The following is an 11,355-nucleotide window of genomic DNA, read 5'->3' as shown; positions in this document are numbered from 1 at the left end:
TAACCCTAACCCTAACCCTAACCCTAACCCTAACCCTAACCCTAACCCTAACCCTAACCCTAACCCTAACCCTAACCCTAACCCTAACCCTAACCCTAACCCTAACCCTAACCCTAACCCTGCTATCTCGCTGAATGGTCTGGTTCATTGAAGCTCGGGGTCGAGCTTATTCAAGAGGGGGGGGATAAAGCTGTGGGCGCACTATCTCGTTTCGGGATTAGTCCAGGGCCCTTACCTATATTTAGTTGTCGAAGGGGCTTTCTCTTCTGACCTTACCAATACCCAATACACTGCTTTGTTAGCTCCGAGTTACCTTGCCTTCAGCGTCCGCCATATCTTACAGGAAGCGATCGAACGCAGCCAAAACCGATGAGACGGATCAAGTGGTGCTGTAGCGAAAGCAATTCATTAAACAATAAGAAATCTATGCGATATGTCTAAGCGAATGTAGCGAAATCAAAGTAGTCTATGCTAAGTCTATCAGGTAAGCCATCTCTTCTATATCCTCCTGCTCTCTCTAATTCGCCGCCTTACTCCTCGCACGAATGGCCGCACCCCACTTGTAGAAGATAAGCGGTACAGCACACATTCCAATTGCGATGAAACCCAACAAGGAGCTGGCCCACTGGTTCCCCAAGTTATGATACAACGGGAACGTCGCCATCGCCAACCCAACACCACCTCCTGAACGAACGACGGTCTTGGCGGCAAGTGCGGAAGCGACGTACTTGGAGAAAGAGTCGATGATGTAGTTGTTTGCGGCATAGTAGATCAACACCATGCCGTAGCCGAAAGGAATACCCGCGATGGCGGGACCGACCCAGGAGACGTGAGGGTATGCTGTCCAACCGAAGATGAAGAGGGAGACGGGGACGAAGGGGCACGCGAAGATCATACCCGGCAACCTGTCTTCCGGAGTAGCGACACCTCCTGGTCTCTTCGCCGCCGTACGCAAGTAGATCCTCTCGAGGTATGGGGTGGTGATAACAGCGAACACCGCACCGATGAGAATACCGACGAATGTCACACCAATCAATCCATCGTTAAACCCATGCGTCTCGCCAAACACAACCGGGTACGCAAAGAAGAACGCGTAAAGCATGGCGTAAATCATCGCGATATACACGGACATGAACAACAAAACCGGCTCGACGAACAACATCACGAACGGCCTAACCATCGTCTCCTTCAACGCCTCCTTAAACGACTTGGCCCCGAGCTCGTGTTCCGTAACATACTTATCCGATCCCGTCTCCTCCCTCATCTTCTTCGCGCGACGACCCAAAATGACGGGAGCATAAGTCTCCGGGAGAAGAGATCCGAGAACCCACATGACACCGGCAAAGATCATGTTGACCCACAACACCCAACGCCATCCACATTTCAAACCAACCCATCCACCAACGAGGGGACCCAAAACGGGACCAGCATACGGCGCAGCAGCAAAATACGCAATCGCCTTCCCACGTACCGCGATAGGCCAGATATCCGAGATAGAACCACCAGCGAGCGTCAACGGCGCCGACGCAAACAACCCACAAATAAACCGACACGCCAACAACGCGCCAATATTGGGTGCCAGCGCGCACGGAATATTGAACACGGTGTACAAAAAGAACGAAGCAAAATACATCGGTCTCCGTCCGTACATCTCCGAAAGCGGCGAGAACACGAGAGGACCGAGTGCGAAACCGCAGACCATGAGGGCGGTGGTAAGACATGTGACTTCGAGCGAGACGTCGAACTCATTCGCGATTCCGGACAAATCACCCGTGATCACCGACGACCCGAAGGCGACACAGACGACCATACCGGCGACGACGATGGTGATGTACCACCGGTAGAGACTTGACCAGTTATGTGGGTTTTCGGGATCATCAGGGAGCCAGGTAACGAGTTCGTAGTCGCCCGCAATATTCTTCTCGAGATCGGCGAGGGAGATTGCTGTTGGTGGGGTGGTGGGGAGTGCGTTGTTGCCGACCTGTTGGTCATGAATACCCGTTACGAGGGTATCAGTTGAATAAGCACGTACCGCTGCAGGAGGAGGAATAGCAAGACTGTCGACCGGGACGTGACCAGAGGGAGACTCGATGTCGTATTCAACGCTCAATGGCTGCGTGCGTTCGCGGGCTAGTTGTGCCTCAGCGGAGAGCGGAGCGTCAGCCATGTCGATATCGACTATCTGTTGTTACGATGATTGTACCCATAAGAAAAAGGGACGAGTAGATGACTTATATACACTCCTACACAATGGCCACCTATAATGCCGAGCCTTCCATCCTTCCGTTCCTCCGAAAAGTTCCATGTCGAGGCGTTGATTGTTTTCGTACGTCTGAACTCTATTTTCCATGAATTCGGGCCGATTTCGCGCGTGGCGCCGGAGAAACTTGACATGTCAGCGGTCGGCAAAGTCGGCAAGTGTTAGCATAAGCGAGTAGAATCCCGGGCCAACGGAGGTTGAAAGGGATGACTCGATTGACTTGATGATGGGAGATAAAGGAGCATAGACGAGCGTAGACGAGCGCGGATGGGTGTCATTGTTGTGATTGTCCTCCTGCGGATGGGAGATTCGTAGAAGGACGGGGTTCTACCTCTCGTAGACTGCCCCATCTCATTGATCTCGTTCACGACCATATGCATGTCTATAGCATATGCCTCACGCTCACGGACGTTCGCACACTCGATCGATTCTCCCTCACCCGGCCGCGGAACTCGGCACCCACCGCCCCAACTAATGAATCCCGTAGAACCACCCAGCAACTTTCATCAAGCTGTCCGGCCGTACACTAAACTTGACATGGCGAGCATCCTCTGGCCTTCCTACCGCATTACGATCACCTTCACTCTAACTTGGTCGTAGCTTCCACCGGGTCAGTTTTCCCAATGGCCGCTCGGATAAACGTTAACGCGCACACATGTGAAAACTCGCGCGAGCAGGCGACGATTTGATAAGATCCAGATCAAAGAGATAAGATCAAATTGGTCGACAGAGGCCGTAGGCAGCCTGACTCGGTGGAGGTCTACACAAAAAGTTAGGATACACGGCCTCGTTCAGCTGGGTGTACTTACGTCGCGAAACTTAAGTTATACCGCCCCAATTGGGCCGTCATGTTGCCCGTGACTCAATTCTCAAGCTTAAGCTTTGCGTTGTGCCGGCCTCGAGCTCATTCCCAGTCAAAACCTACTGGAAAGTTTCGCAACCTCGCGTTCTCGAGCTCATGTCGGCTGGTTTTCTTCGAGGAAGAGTACGCTTCTTGTAACAATCCAATTTTGTTCTCCAAAGGCATGTCTTGTCTCGCCGTCCGTGTTTTTTATTAATGGTCCTAATAATTCCACCCGTGTTCCGGTTAGTTCCACTCACGGCCCGTCAGCTTATTAGCAAGAAATCTTCAAGGCGTGATGAACTGAGGGTATGAAACGGCGCACCGTAATAGAACACACTGGATGCTATGTGTATGTCAAATTTCAGCCCTATCCAAAGGCTTTATGAGCATGTAGGAGCTGAAAAGCTGGAGCCGGTATGCGCGCTGCTGTACGCTCATGCATGTGCGTGCGGCTGTGCGAAAATATCCAAGTTAACTTGACAAACCAGCCCAAGATCCCACCTCTAGCTGGTTGGAAGCGGTGCTATCTGATAGATCGAAGTCTTCTACATTATTTGCTCCAATTTAACCGTCTACAGTCGCTTCTACGTTGCACGTCATCCCAGAACTCGGTGTGGCCGGGGACGGGAACTAACCGGCGATCGCGAGTGGAATTATCAAGACCCTTTATCAAAATGTGTTTTGGCCATCCCAGACTGCACTTTGCACGTCGGAACCGCATGCTAAGATTCTCATTCGCTGAAGACGTCTCCTGGGCTTCCGGGCATCCTGCTCTCTGTTTAGGAAATTTGATCATCGTTTCACAGGCGAGTCGATGTGCATATATATGGCGGTCGGATGCGTGGGAACCTGTCTGGCCGAACACTTTGCGTACGTGCCGTGAAAGTCAACTCTCGCGAGCCAATTGGCAACTACAGTTATGGCACTTGTTCTGGAAGATAATACTCGGGACAGCAAATGCTTCCCTCCTGACCAACGCAAGCTTCTGCCTGTTGCCGTCCCGTCTCTCGTGCGCGCGCGCTTCGAACTGCCAACCGCGGCTTGAGCGCATAACCTTTCTCAAACACGGCAATGGCCCGTTAGCCATGGCCATCTCAATTGCAATGGACGTCTGTCGTATCGATACTTAATCCCATGATCCGTCCTCAGCGACTCCCTACACCTTTTGCCATCAACCCTCAGCTCGCCAGATCTTTCAGAACTACCATCCCTCTCGCAATGAAGCGCATCATCGTCTGCTGCGACGGCACCTCGAAAGACGACAACGCAAACTCCGCCGACGACACCAGTGCCCCCTCCAACATCGTCCTCCTCTCCCGCGCAATCTCCATGGTATCCTACACCGCCATCCCCCAAATCGTCTACTACCAACCCGGCGTCGGCACCGCAGACGCCGGCCTCCTCTCCCGCCTCGCACAATCTGCCCTCGGCAAATCTCTCGGCTACAAAGTCCGCTCTGCATACACCTTCATCGTACACAACTACGAGCCCGGAGACGAGATCTTCTTGTTTGGGTTTTCGAGGGGAGGGTTTACGGCGAGGAGTGTGGCTGGGTTTATTGAGTGGGCGGGGGTATTGAGGAAGACGCAGATGTATATGAAGGATTTTGATAAGTTGTGGGAGGCGTATAAGAAGAAGGAGAACGTGCCTGATGAGAAGGATCGGTTTGATGCGTTGAAGGGATTAGAGTATCGGGATCGGTACACGAACGTGTACATCAAGTGCGTCGGTGTTTTCGACACGGTTGCCGCGCTTGGGATTCCGTCCTTCGCGCCCATTGACGACGACTTCGACAAGCTCGCCCGATCCGCTGCGGAAGCTCAATCATTCTACGACGTTGATCTGGGCGAACACGTCGATTACGCGTTCCAAGCTCTCGCACTCGACGAGCACCGTCGTGATTTCTATCCCGCGATCTGGAAGGTGATCAAACCTCAGCATTACCAAGTTCGAGACAATGACGGCAAGGCTGACCAAGTCGTCTATCAAACTTGGTTCGCGGGTGCACACTCCGATATCGGTGGTGGTTACCCCGAAGACGGACTCTCCGGCGTCTCCTTAGCCTGGATGATCTCTAAACTCGTCCGTCATGGTCTCCTCGATTTCGACATGAAGTACCTCCGAGAGATCTTTGCCGAGAACAGACCTAAGGAACAATGGGAATTTCCACCTCACGATTCAGCCTACGGATTCTCCGGCTTTCCCCGCTTACGCTACGTCGATCGTAAACCTGGCGCATTTCCACCCGCACCTCTTTCTCCTCCACCTACGCACCCGGACGATCACTTCACCTCCATTCAGACGATCCATAAGAGCGTGTTAGAGCGGGTGAGGAAGGAGGAGGAGACGGGTGTTTCGGTGGGTGAGAGGTATTTGGACACGTGTACTGCGCTGCAGAAGTGGGGGTATGGTGAGGCATGGATTGAGGAGAATTTGGAGGCGCCGGACACGAAGTCGTTGCCGGAGGGAGCGGGAAGCGCCGCCCGAATGTTGTCCTGAGGGAGTTGTGTCGTCCTACGCTTGAGCTACGCAATATTATTCAATGGCGTGAATGCTAGTTTGGATGTCGGTAATTTTAACAACAGCGACCTTATATCTTCTACCTGCCAGAGTCCACGCTCGGTTCTATACCAACAACTGTCATTGTTGATGGCAGCCGTCGGTACAATGCCGTAGCCGAGGTTCTCTCATCACGGCCCGAGCGAATATGGTCTCGCAAAAACGACCCGCAACGACGCAGAATGATCATGTGGACATGTTTGTTTCGCCACGCGATGCTTTCACCTCGGCTGAGCGCAAAGGGACCGGGCTCTTATGAATGTGAAGTGGCCCTCTTGATCCGCCGGAATCAATCAACACCGAAACTTCATGATCGTCCACTCTATGGCAAGTTACAATCCAGCTTTCGCCGCGAACAGTCGCCCAGCTTTGAAGAAACGGATCATTGTCTGCTGCGATGGCACATCTCAGGATGAACTCAATCTTCCCAGGCCACCTTCCTTGCTCCATACCACGCTTGGTCTCTTCGCCTCATCCTACACTGCCGAAAACCGTCTCAGGGAGGAACAGTTTATACATCAAGATACTGGCCGTAATAAGCCCGACCTGCCGTGGTACAAGCAGAAGCTCTACAACTTTCATGCGGGTAAAGTCAAGCCTCCGAGCAATATTACTCTTCTCGCTCGCGCAATCAAGAAGACCGCGATTGTTCACGGCGAGAAGATTCCGCAGATCGTCTTTTATCAGCCCGGTATTGGCACCACGGGATTATTCTTCTCCCGCTTCTTCCAGGAAACCATGGCTAAGGATATGGGCTATAAGGTTCGGCAAGCTTACTCCTACATCGTCCAAAACTACGATGAAGGTGACGAAATCTTTCTGTTTGGCTTTTCGCGTGGAGCGTTCACCGCAAGAAGCGTTGCCGGCTTCATTGAGTGGGCAGGTGTATTGCAGAAGGAACATATGAGCCACTTTGATGAACTGTGGTACGAGTATAAGTCTGAGGGCGAAAACTCTAACCACACCAGAGCAGAGCGCTTCAGAGTTCTCGATGATCCCAAACGGCACTTTGAAACACGGTACCGGAACGTCAACATTCGCTGTGTCGGCGTATTTGACACCGTTGCCGCTCTTGGTGTTCCGTCTCTGCGACATGTTGATGATGAGGACGTACCGGAAGCAGCTCGAGAAGCCCAAGCGTTCTTCGATGTGGATTTAGGAGAGCACGTCGACTATGCTTTTCAAGCACTTGCCCTTGATGAGCACAGAAGGGATTTCTACCCTGCCGTGTGGAAGATCTTGAAACCTGAGTACTACAAAGCCCGTACTAAGAACATTCCTCAGGTTGTTGAACAGACCTGGTTCACAGGTGCTCATTCGGACATTGGCGGCAGCTACCTCATTCACGGTCTTTCAGATGTTACGCTCAAGTGGATGGTCGACAATTGCGACCGTAACGGTCTCCTCGAGTTTGATCACAAGTTTCTGGAAAGCTGGTATCAGGACAGCCGACCTGCGGAGCAGTACCTCCATACTCCTCACGACTCCTCATACTCATTTGGCCTACGTCATGTGAATCGTCATCCTGGACTATTCCCGCCTAGTGGCGAGGAAACCGAGGACAAGGATTACATGTACATCCGACCCTCACAACAGCGTCTTCATCAAAGCGTGATCGAAAGACTCAGGATGGAAGGGTTGCGCGTCATCGAAGGTCGCTTGCACCCGGAAGATACGTATCTCGAGACATGCACTACATTGAAAAAATGGGGTTTGGATATGTCAGTCTTGATTGATCGATGCTCGGACAGTCGAGGCTTCATTTTCCCTCCGCCGGAGGTCGAGAAGAATCCTGGTGGGCGGGCTGCAACTGCAAGCGACGGCGTTTAAGCCTCAACGTGCGCAACCGCATATACACGTAGCCAGGTTGTTGGATGGATCGGACGTTGTCTCTCTTACGTGTTTATCTGTTAGCCACATGTACTTTGTGATGATGGTGTGAGAATGCACATATCTTATACTTCACACGGCGCGCAAGCTGCAATACCCCCACGTATGATATTACTGACTCAAATCAACACCACAACCCAACGAAACACCCTAAGCAGGCTCCAATACCGCGGATCTCACACCCGTAACAGGAAGGGTAGGCTTGGCTAGACAAGTCAGAAGGTTCTCGGGCGTTGGCGTTAACACAATACAGTCTTGTTTCAGTCTTCCCACCAACACAAAGAACGCACCGTGCAGGGAGTGAAAATGCGCTTTAGCAAGAATCATATTCCTAACTAGGGTATGAGGGTATCCATATGCTACACAATATCTTCCACTTTTACTCCGCATCCAACGGGCACTTGGGCGGCGTATCATCAACCTGAATCCCCCCCCTCTTAACCAACTTCGAATCCGGAAACGGCAGCGCCCACCCTCCCTCCTTCTCCGGCGTCGCCAACCACAACCTAAACAAATGCCTCCTCTTCTTCCCCGTCTCGGGCGCATGATCCCTATACGCCGTCCTCGCATGGAACACATGCAGATTGGACACAAACTGGATATCCCCCACATCGAGAATCATGTGGAGTGACTCGCGTTGGCAGGCTTGTTCGAGGACTTCGATCGCGTCGAGTTGGGGGGCGGAGAGGGGGGGGACGAGACCGGCTTTGATGAAGCGGTCCAGGGAGCGGACGAAGTAGGGGTCCCATTTGCTGATGAGGCGGCCATGGTAATAGCTGTAGATCGGGTTTGTGAACCAGCCTTTCTCGCCCTGGGAGACTTCGCCTTTGCGGTCAAAGTACCAGAGTTCGGTGAGAGTTTTCACGACGTCCGGGCGTTCGCGTTGAAGAACGTTCCAAACGTGATGAGAGGAGACGATATCGGACTCACCGCCCTCCAGCGCCTTCTCTAGGCAAAGGAGACCGACGATATCAGAGTCGTCGGCGTGGAAGTATTGACGGGCGTTGGTGGAATAGATACGGACTTTGTCGATTTGTGTGGGATCGTTGCCCAAATCCTTGACGTGCCCGAGGATATGGCCTTTGTGGTTCTGTGAGACAGCGTGACCGATGTATGTACCGAGACCAGTGTAGATGGTTGCTGAAGTTTTCAGGGAGTAGCGCTGGACGGGAAGGCCTTTGAGCAAGGTGAATCCCTTGCCGTTAACGAGGTCTTCGCGGATTGCTCCGAGTTTGGTGGCGAGTGCAGGAGAGAGACGGAAGTTGTCTTGCGAAATCTCGGTAAGGTCCAAGCTGGACTCCTCAAACTCCCTGGCGGCACGCTCGAGGTCGGCAATCTCCTCCTCAGTCCACCAAATTACCCACTTCTCCGGGCGGTCGATGTAATCCTTCGCCTCCCAGACTGTTTGCCCACGGACTTCCTTTGGGTACGCATCATAGGGAAGAATGGCGGAGGGGAGAATGTCGTGCTGACCGGAAGTCAAGTTAGGGTTTGCCCGGATGGTGTAAGTGTACCCGTCATCGGGATGAGACTTGCGGTTATAGTTGCTTTGAAGATTGGGAAAGGTAATTGGAATGTCGATAGGGAGTGAAGACACAGGGGATTGTGCAACTGCTGCGGGTGCCATTGTAGCTGGTCGTTGATAAAGGGACGAGGAGAGCAGAGGACCAGCTTATATGTTCTGCGGTGACTCTTCCCCACTCTTGCCAGCTGTCTCGGACATCATCACGCAATCCTGATTGAACTCTACCGGCCGGCCAAGAAGCGTAGCACGCAATTCATCATATTCTGAACGTCGCTCTCAGCCGTGCGAAGTGTCGATCACTTTCCCAATTCGGCAGATTCTGGGTGTTGCGCGAGTAACGAAGACCAGCACGCCATCCTCGATAAGCAAGCACGTCAACTCTTGGCTGTTCTGACCTTCATGAAGAGCCGATTGGATCACCTGGCCGTCATGGAGATAACCTTCTCTCCGGGTGAAGGAGGGGTGTGGAGAAAGCACGTCATCATGAGACGAAAGAGCTCCGTAGGCGGAGAGGAGGACGGATCAAGGAGCTTCAGGATACGAATTGCGCGATTTCGATGTCCGTGACGTGATCCAAGCTTATCCCTTTCACATGGAGGGGATGGAAAGATAGATGTCGACATGAGTTTGGGTATTACATAAGACGCTCGATGACCCGATCCCATTGGTATGCATCAGTAGAGACAGAGATTGCAATTGCAGTGCACTTCAAAAACTCCATTCGTCATGTCGGACATCATCGAAACCGCCATTGCTCATCCCTCATCTGGGAAGCACGTTGACGAGAAGGCCGCTGCCTTTCCCCCGTCAATCACCTCTGTCAACTCTGATCCCGCCTTCGAGAAGCGTCTCCTCCGCAAACTCGACCTCAAAATCCTCCCCATCGTCACCCTCCTCTACTTACTCTCCTTCCTCGACCGCTCTAATATCGGAAATGCGAAGCTGGACGGTCTGACGACTGACATTGGGATGAGCGGAGACGCTTACCTCTGGACGCTGACGCTGTACTTCATCGGCTATGTCATATTCGAGGTACCGTCCAACATCGTACTCAAGAAGACCACTCCCCGGATCTGGTTACCCCTTATCATGTTCGTCTGGGGCATCGTCTCCGTCCTCATGGGTCTCGTTTCCTCCGGTGCCGGCCTCCTCGCCGCTCGCTTTTTCCTTGGAGTAACCGAAGCTGGTTTATTTCCCGGTGTGGTGTACTACCTCTCCCGATGGTACCAACGCGAAGAACGCGTCTACCGCGTCTCGCTGTTCTTCTCTGCTGCAGCAACAGCAGGAGCCTTCGGTGGTATCCTTGCCTACGGAATTGGCAAGATGGACGGTGTAGGCGGAAAACCTGGATGGTCCTGGATCTTCATCATCGAAGGTCTCCTCACTATCGTCGTGTCCGTCCTCGCTCCGATCTGGTTGGTAAACTACCCTGACACCGCAACCTTCCTCTCCGAAGACGAAAAACGACTCCTCACTGCTCGTCTCTCATCCGACTCCGATGCCGTGTCTCAGGAATCATTTTCCTGGGACGGTGTTCGCCAGGCGCTCAAAGACCCCGCGGTATACCTCTACGGCATCAACTTCATGGGAATGTCACTCCCGCTCTACACTCTCTCGCTCTTCCTCCCAACGATCATCAAAGACCTCGGCTACACCGCCGCCCAAGCACAACTCCTCACTGTACCGCCCTACGCAATCGCCTCTGTCCTCACCCTCATCATCGCCGCGCTGTCTTTCCGCGTCTCGTCACGCGCACCGTTCATCATAGGATCTGCCGCTGTCGCGATCGTAGGCTACATCATCCTCTTGGCATCGCACACACCCGGTGTACAGTACTTCGGCACAATCGTCGCCGCCGCGGGAATTTACCCTGCGACCGCCATCGTCCTCTCCTGGCCTTCGATGAATGTCAGTGGACAGGTTAAGCGCGCTACGGCATGTGCTATGCAAATCACGATCGGCAACACGGGTGCAATTATCGGGACGCAGATGTACCGTCCAAGTGGATCTCCGAGGTTTTATCTCGGACATGGGATGGCGGTTGGATATCTTGTCATCGCGATCGTGAGTGTTGCTGTGGTCTGGTGGTGGTGTTTGAAGGAGAACCGGGCGAAGGAGGATGGTAGGAGGGATTATCTGCTGCAAGGCTTCGCGAAGGCTGAGCAGGGTGACGTGGAGGCGAGGAGGGTGTTGGGTGACAGGCATCCCGCATGGGCTTTTAAGACGTAAAAATGGGTCAAGTCCTTTTTTGGAGAACGGGGGAGTTCATAGGATAGG

General features: G+C 53.0%; 5 protein-coding genes across 5 annotated transcripts; 3 read left to right on the top strand and 2 right to left on the bottom strand.

Annotated features, from left to right (window-relative positions):
- Nucleotides 1-517: 517 nt before the first annotated feature.
- On the bottom strand, nt 518-2,247 carry SAICODRAFT_66380 (MFS general substrate transporter; the record flags this gene model as incomplete). Its single annotated transcript, XM_019170225.1, has 2 exons — nt 2,033-2,247; nt 518-1,918 (listed from the first exon to the last, which is right to left on the bottom strand). The coding sequence occupies exons 1-2, from the start codon at nt 2,165-2,167 to the stop codon at nt 518-520; spliced, it is 1,536 nt and encodes a 511-aa protein (XP_019023538.1). The 5' UTR covers nt 2,168-2,247.
- A 230-nt stretch (nt 2,248-2,477) lies between these two features.
- On the top strand, nt 2,478-3,174 carry SAICODRAFT_30840 (uncharacterized protein). The gene has a single exon (XM_019167774.1). It carries the CDS (start codon nt 2,639-2,641, stop codon nt 2,858-2,860), a length of 222 nt encoding a protein of 73 aa, XP_019023537.1. The 5' UTR covers nt 2,478-2,638; the 3' UTR covers nt 2,861-3,174.
- Nucleotides 3,175-4,157: 983 nt separating this feature from the next.
- On the top strand, nt 4,158-7,581 carry SAICODRAFT_81792 (uncharacterized protein). The gene is made up of 2 exons (XM_019171252.1): nt 4,158-4,720; nt 6,647-7,581. The coding sequence occupies exons 1-2, from the start codon at nt 4,239-4,241 to the stop codon at nt 7,491-7,493; spliced, it is 1,329 nt and encodes a 442-aa protein (XP_019023536.1). The 5' UTR covers nt 4,158-4,238; the 3' UTR covers nt 7,494-7,581.
- A 279-nt stretch (nt 7,582-7,860) lies between these two features.
- On the bottom strand, nt 7,861-9,209 carry SAICODRAFT_30838 (taurine catabolism dioxygenase TauD, TfdA family protein). The gene has a single exon (XM_019167773.1). The coding sequence runs from the start codon at nt 9,178-9,180 to the stop codon at nt 7,933-7,935; it is 1,248 nt and encodes a 415-aa protein (XP_019023535.1). The 5' UTR covers nt 9,181-9,209; the 3' UTR covers nt 7,861-7,932.
- A 226-nt stretch (nt 9,210-9,435) lies between these two features.
- Nucleotides 9,436-11,307, top strand: SAICODRAFT_93992 (MFS transporter; the record flags this gene model as incomplete). Its single annotated transcript, XM_019171914.1, has 1 exon — nt 9,436-11,307. The coding sequence occupies exon 1, from the start codon at nt 9,805-9,807 to the stop codon at nt 11,305-11,307; it is 1,503 nt and encodes a 500-aa protein (XP_019023534.1). The 5' UTR covers nt 9,436-9,804.
- Nucleotides 11,308-11,355: the final 48 nt, after the last annotated feature.

Source organism: Saitoella complicata, assembly GCF_001661265.1.
Source record: "Saitoella complicata NRRL Y-17804 unplaced genomic scaffold SAICOscaffold_15, whole genome shotgun sequence".
Taxonomy (NCBI): domain Eukaryota; kingdom Fungi; phylum Ascomycota; class Saitoellomycetes; order Saitoellales; family Saitoellaceae; genus Saitoella; species Saitoella complicata.
The sequence above is the reverse complement of the archived record's forward strand: the minus strand, read 5'-3'. Positions and strand labels throughout refer to the sequence as shown.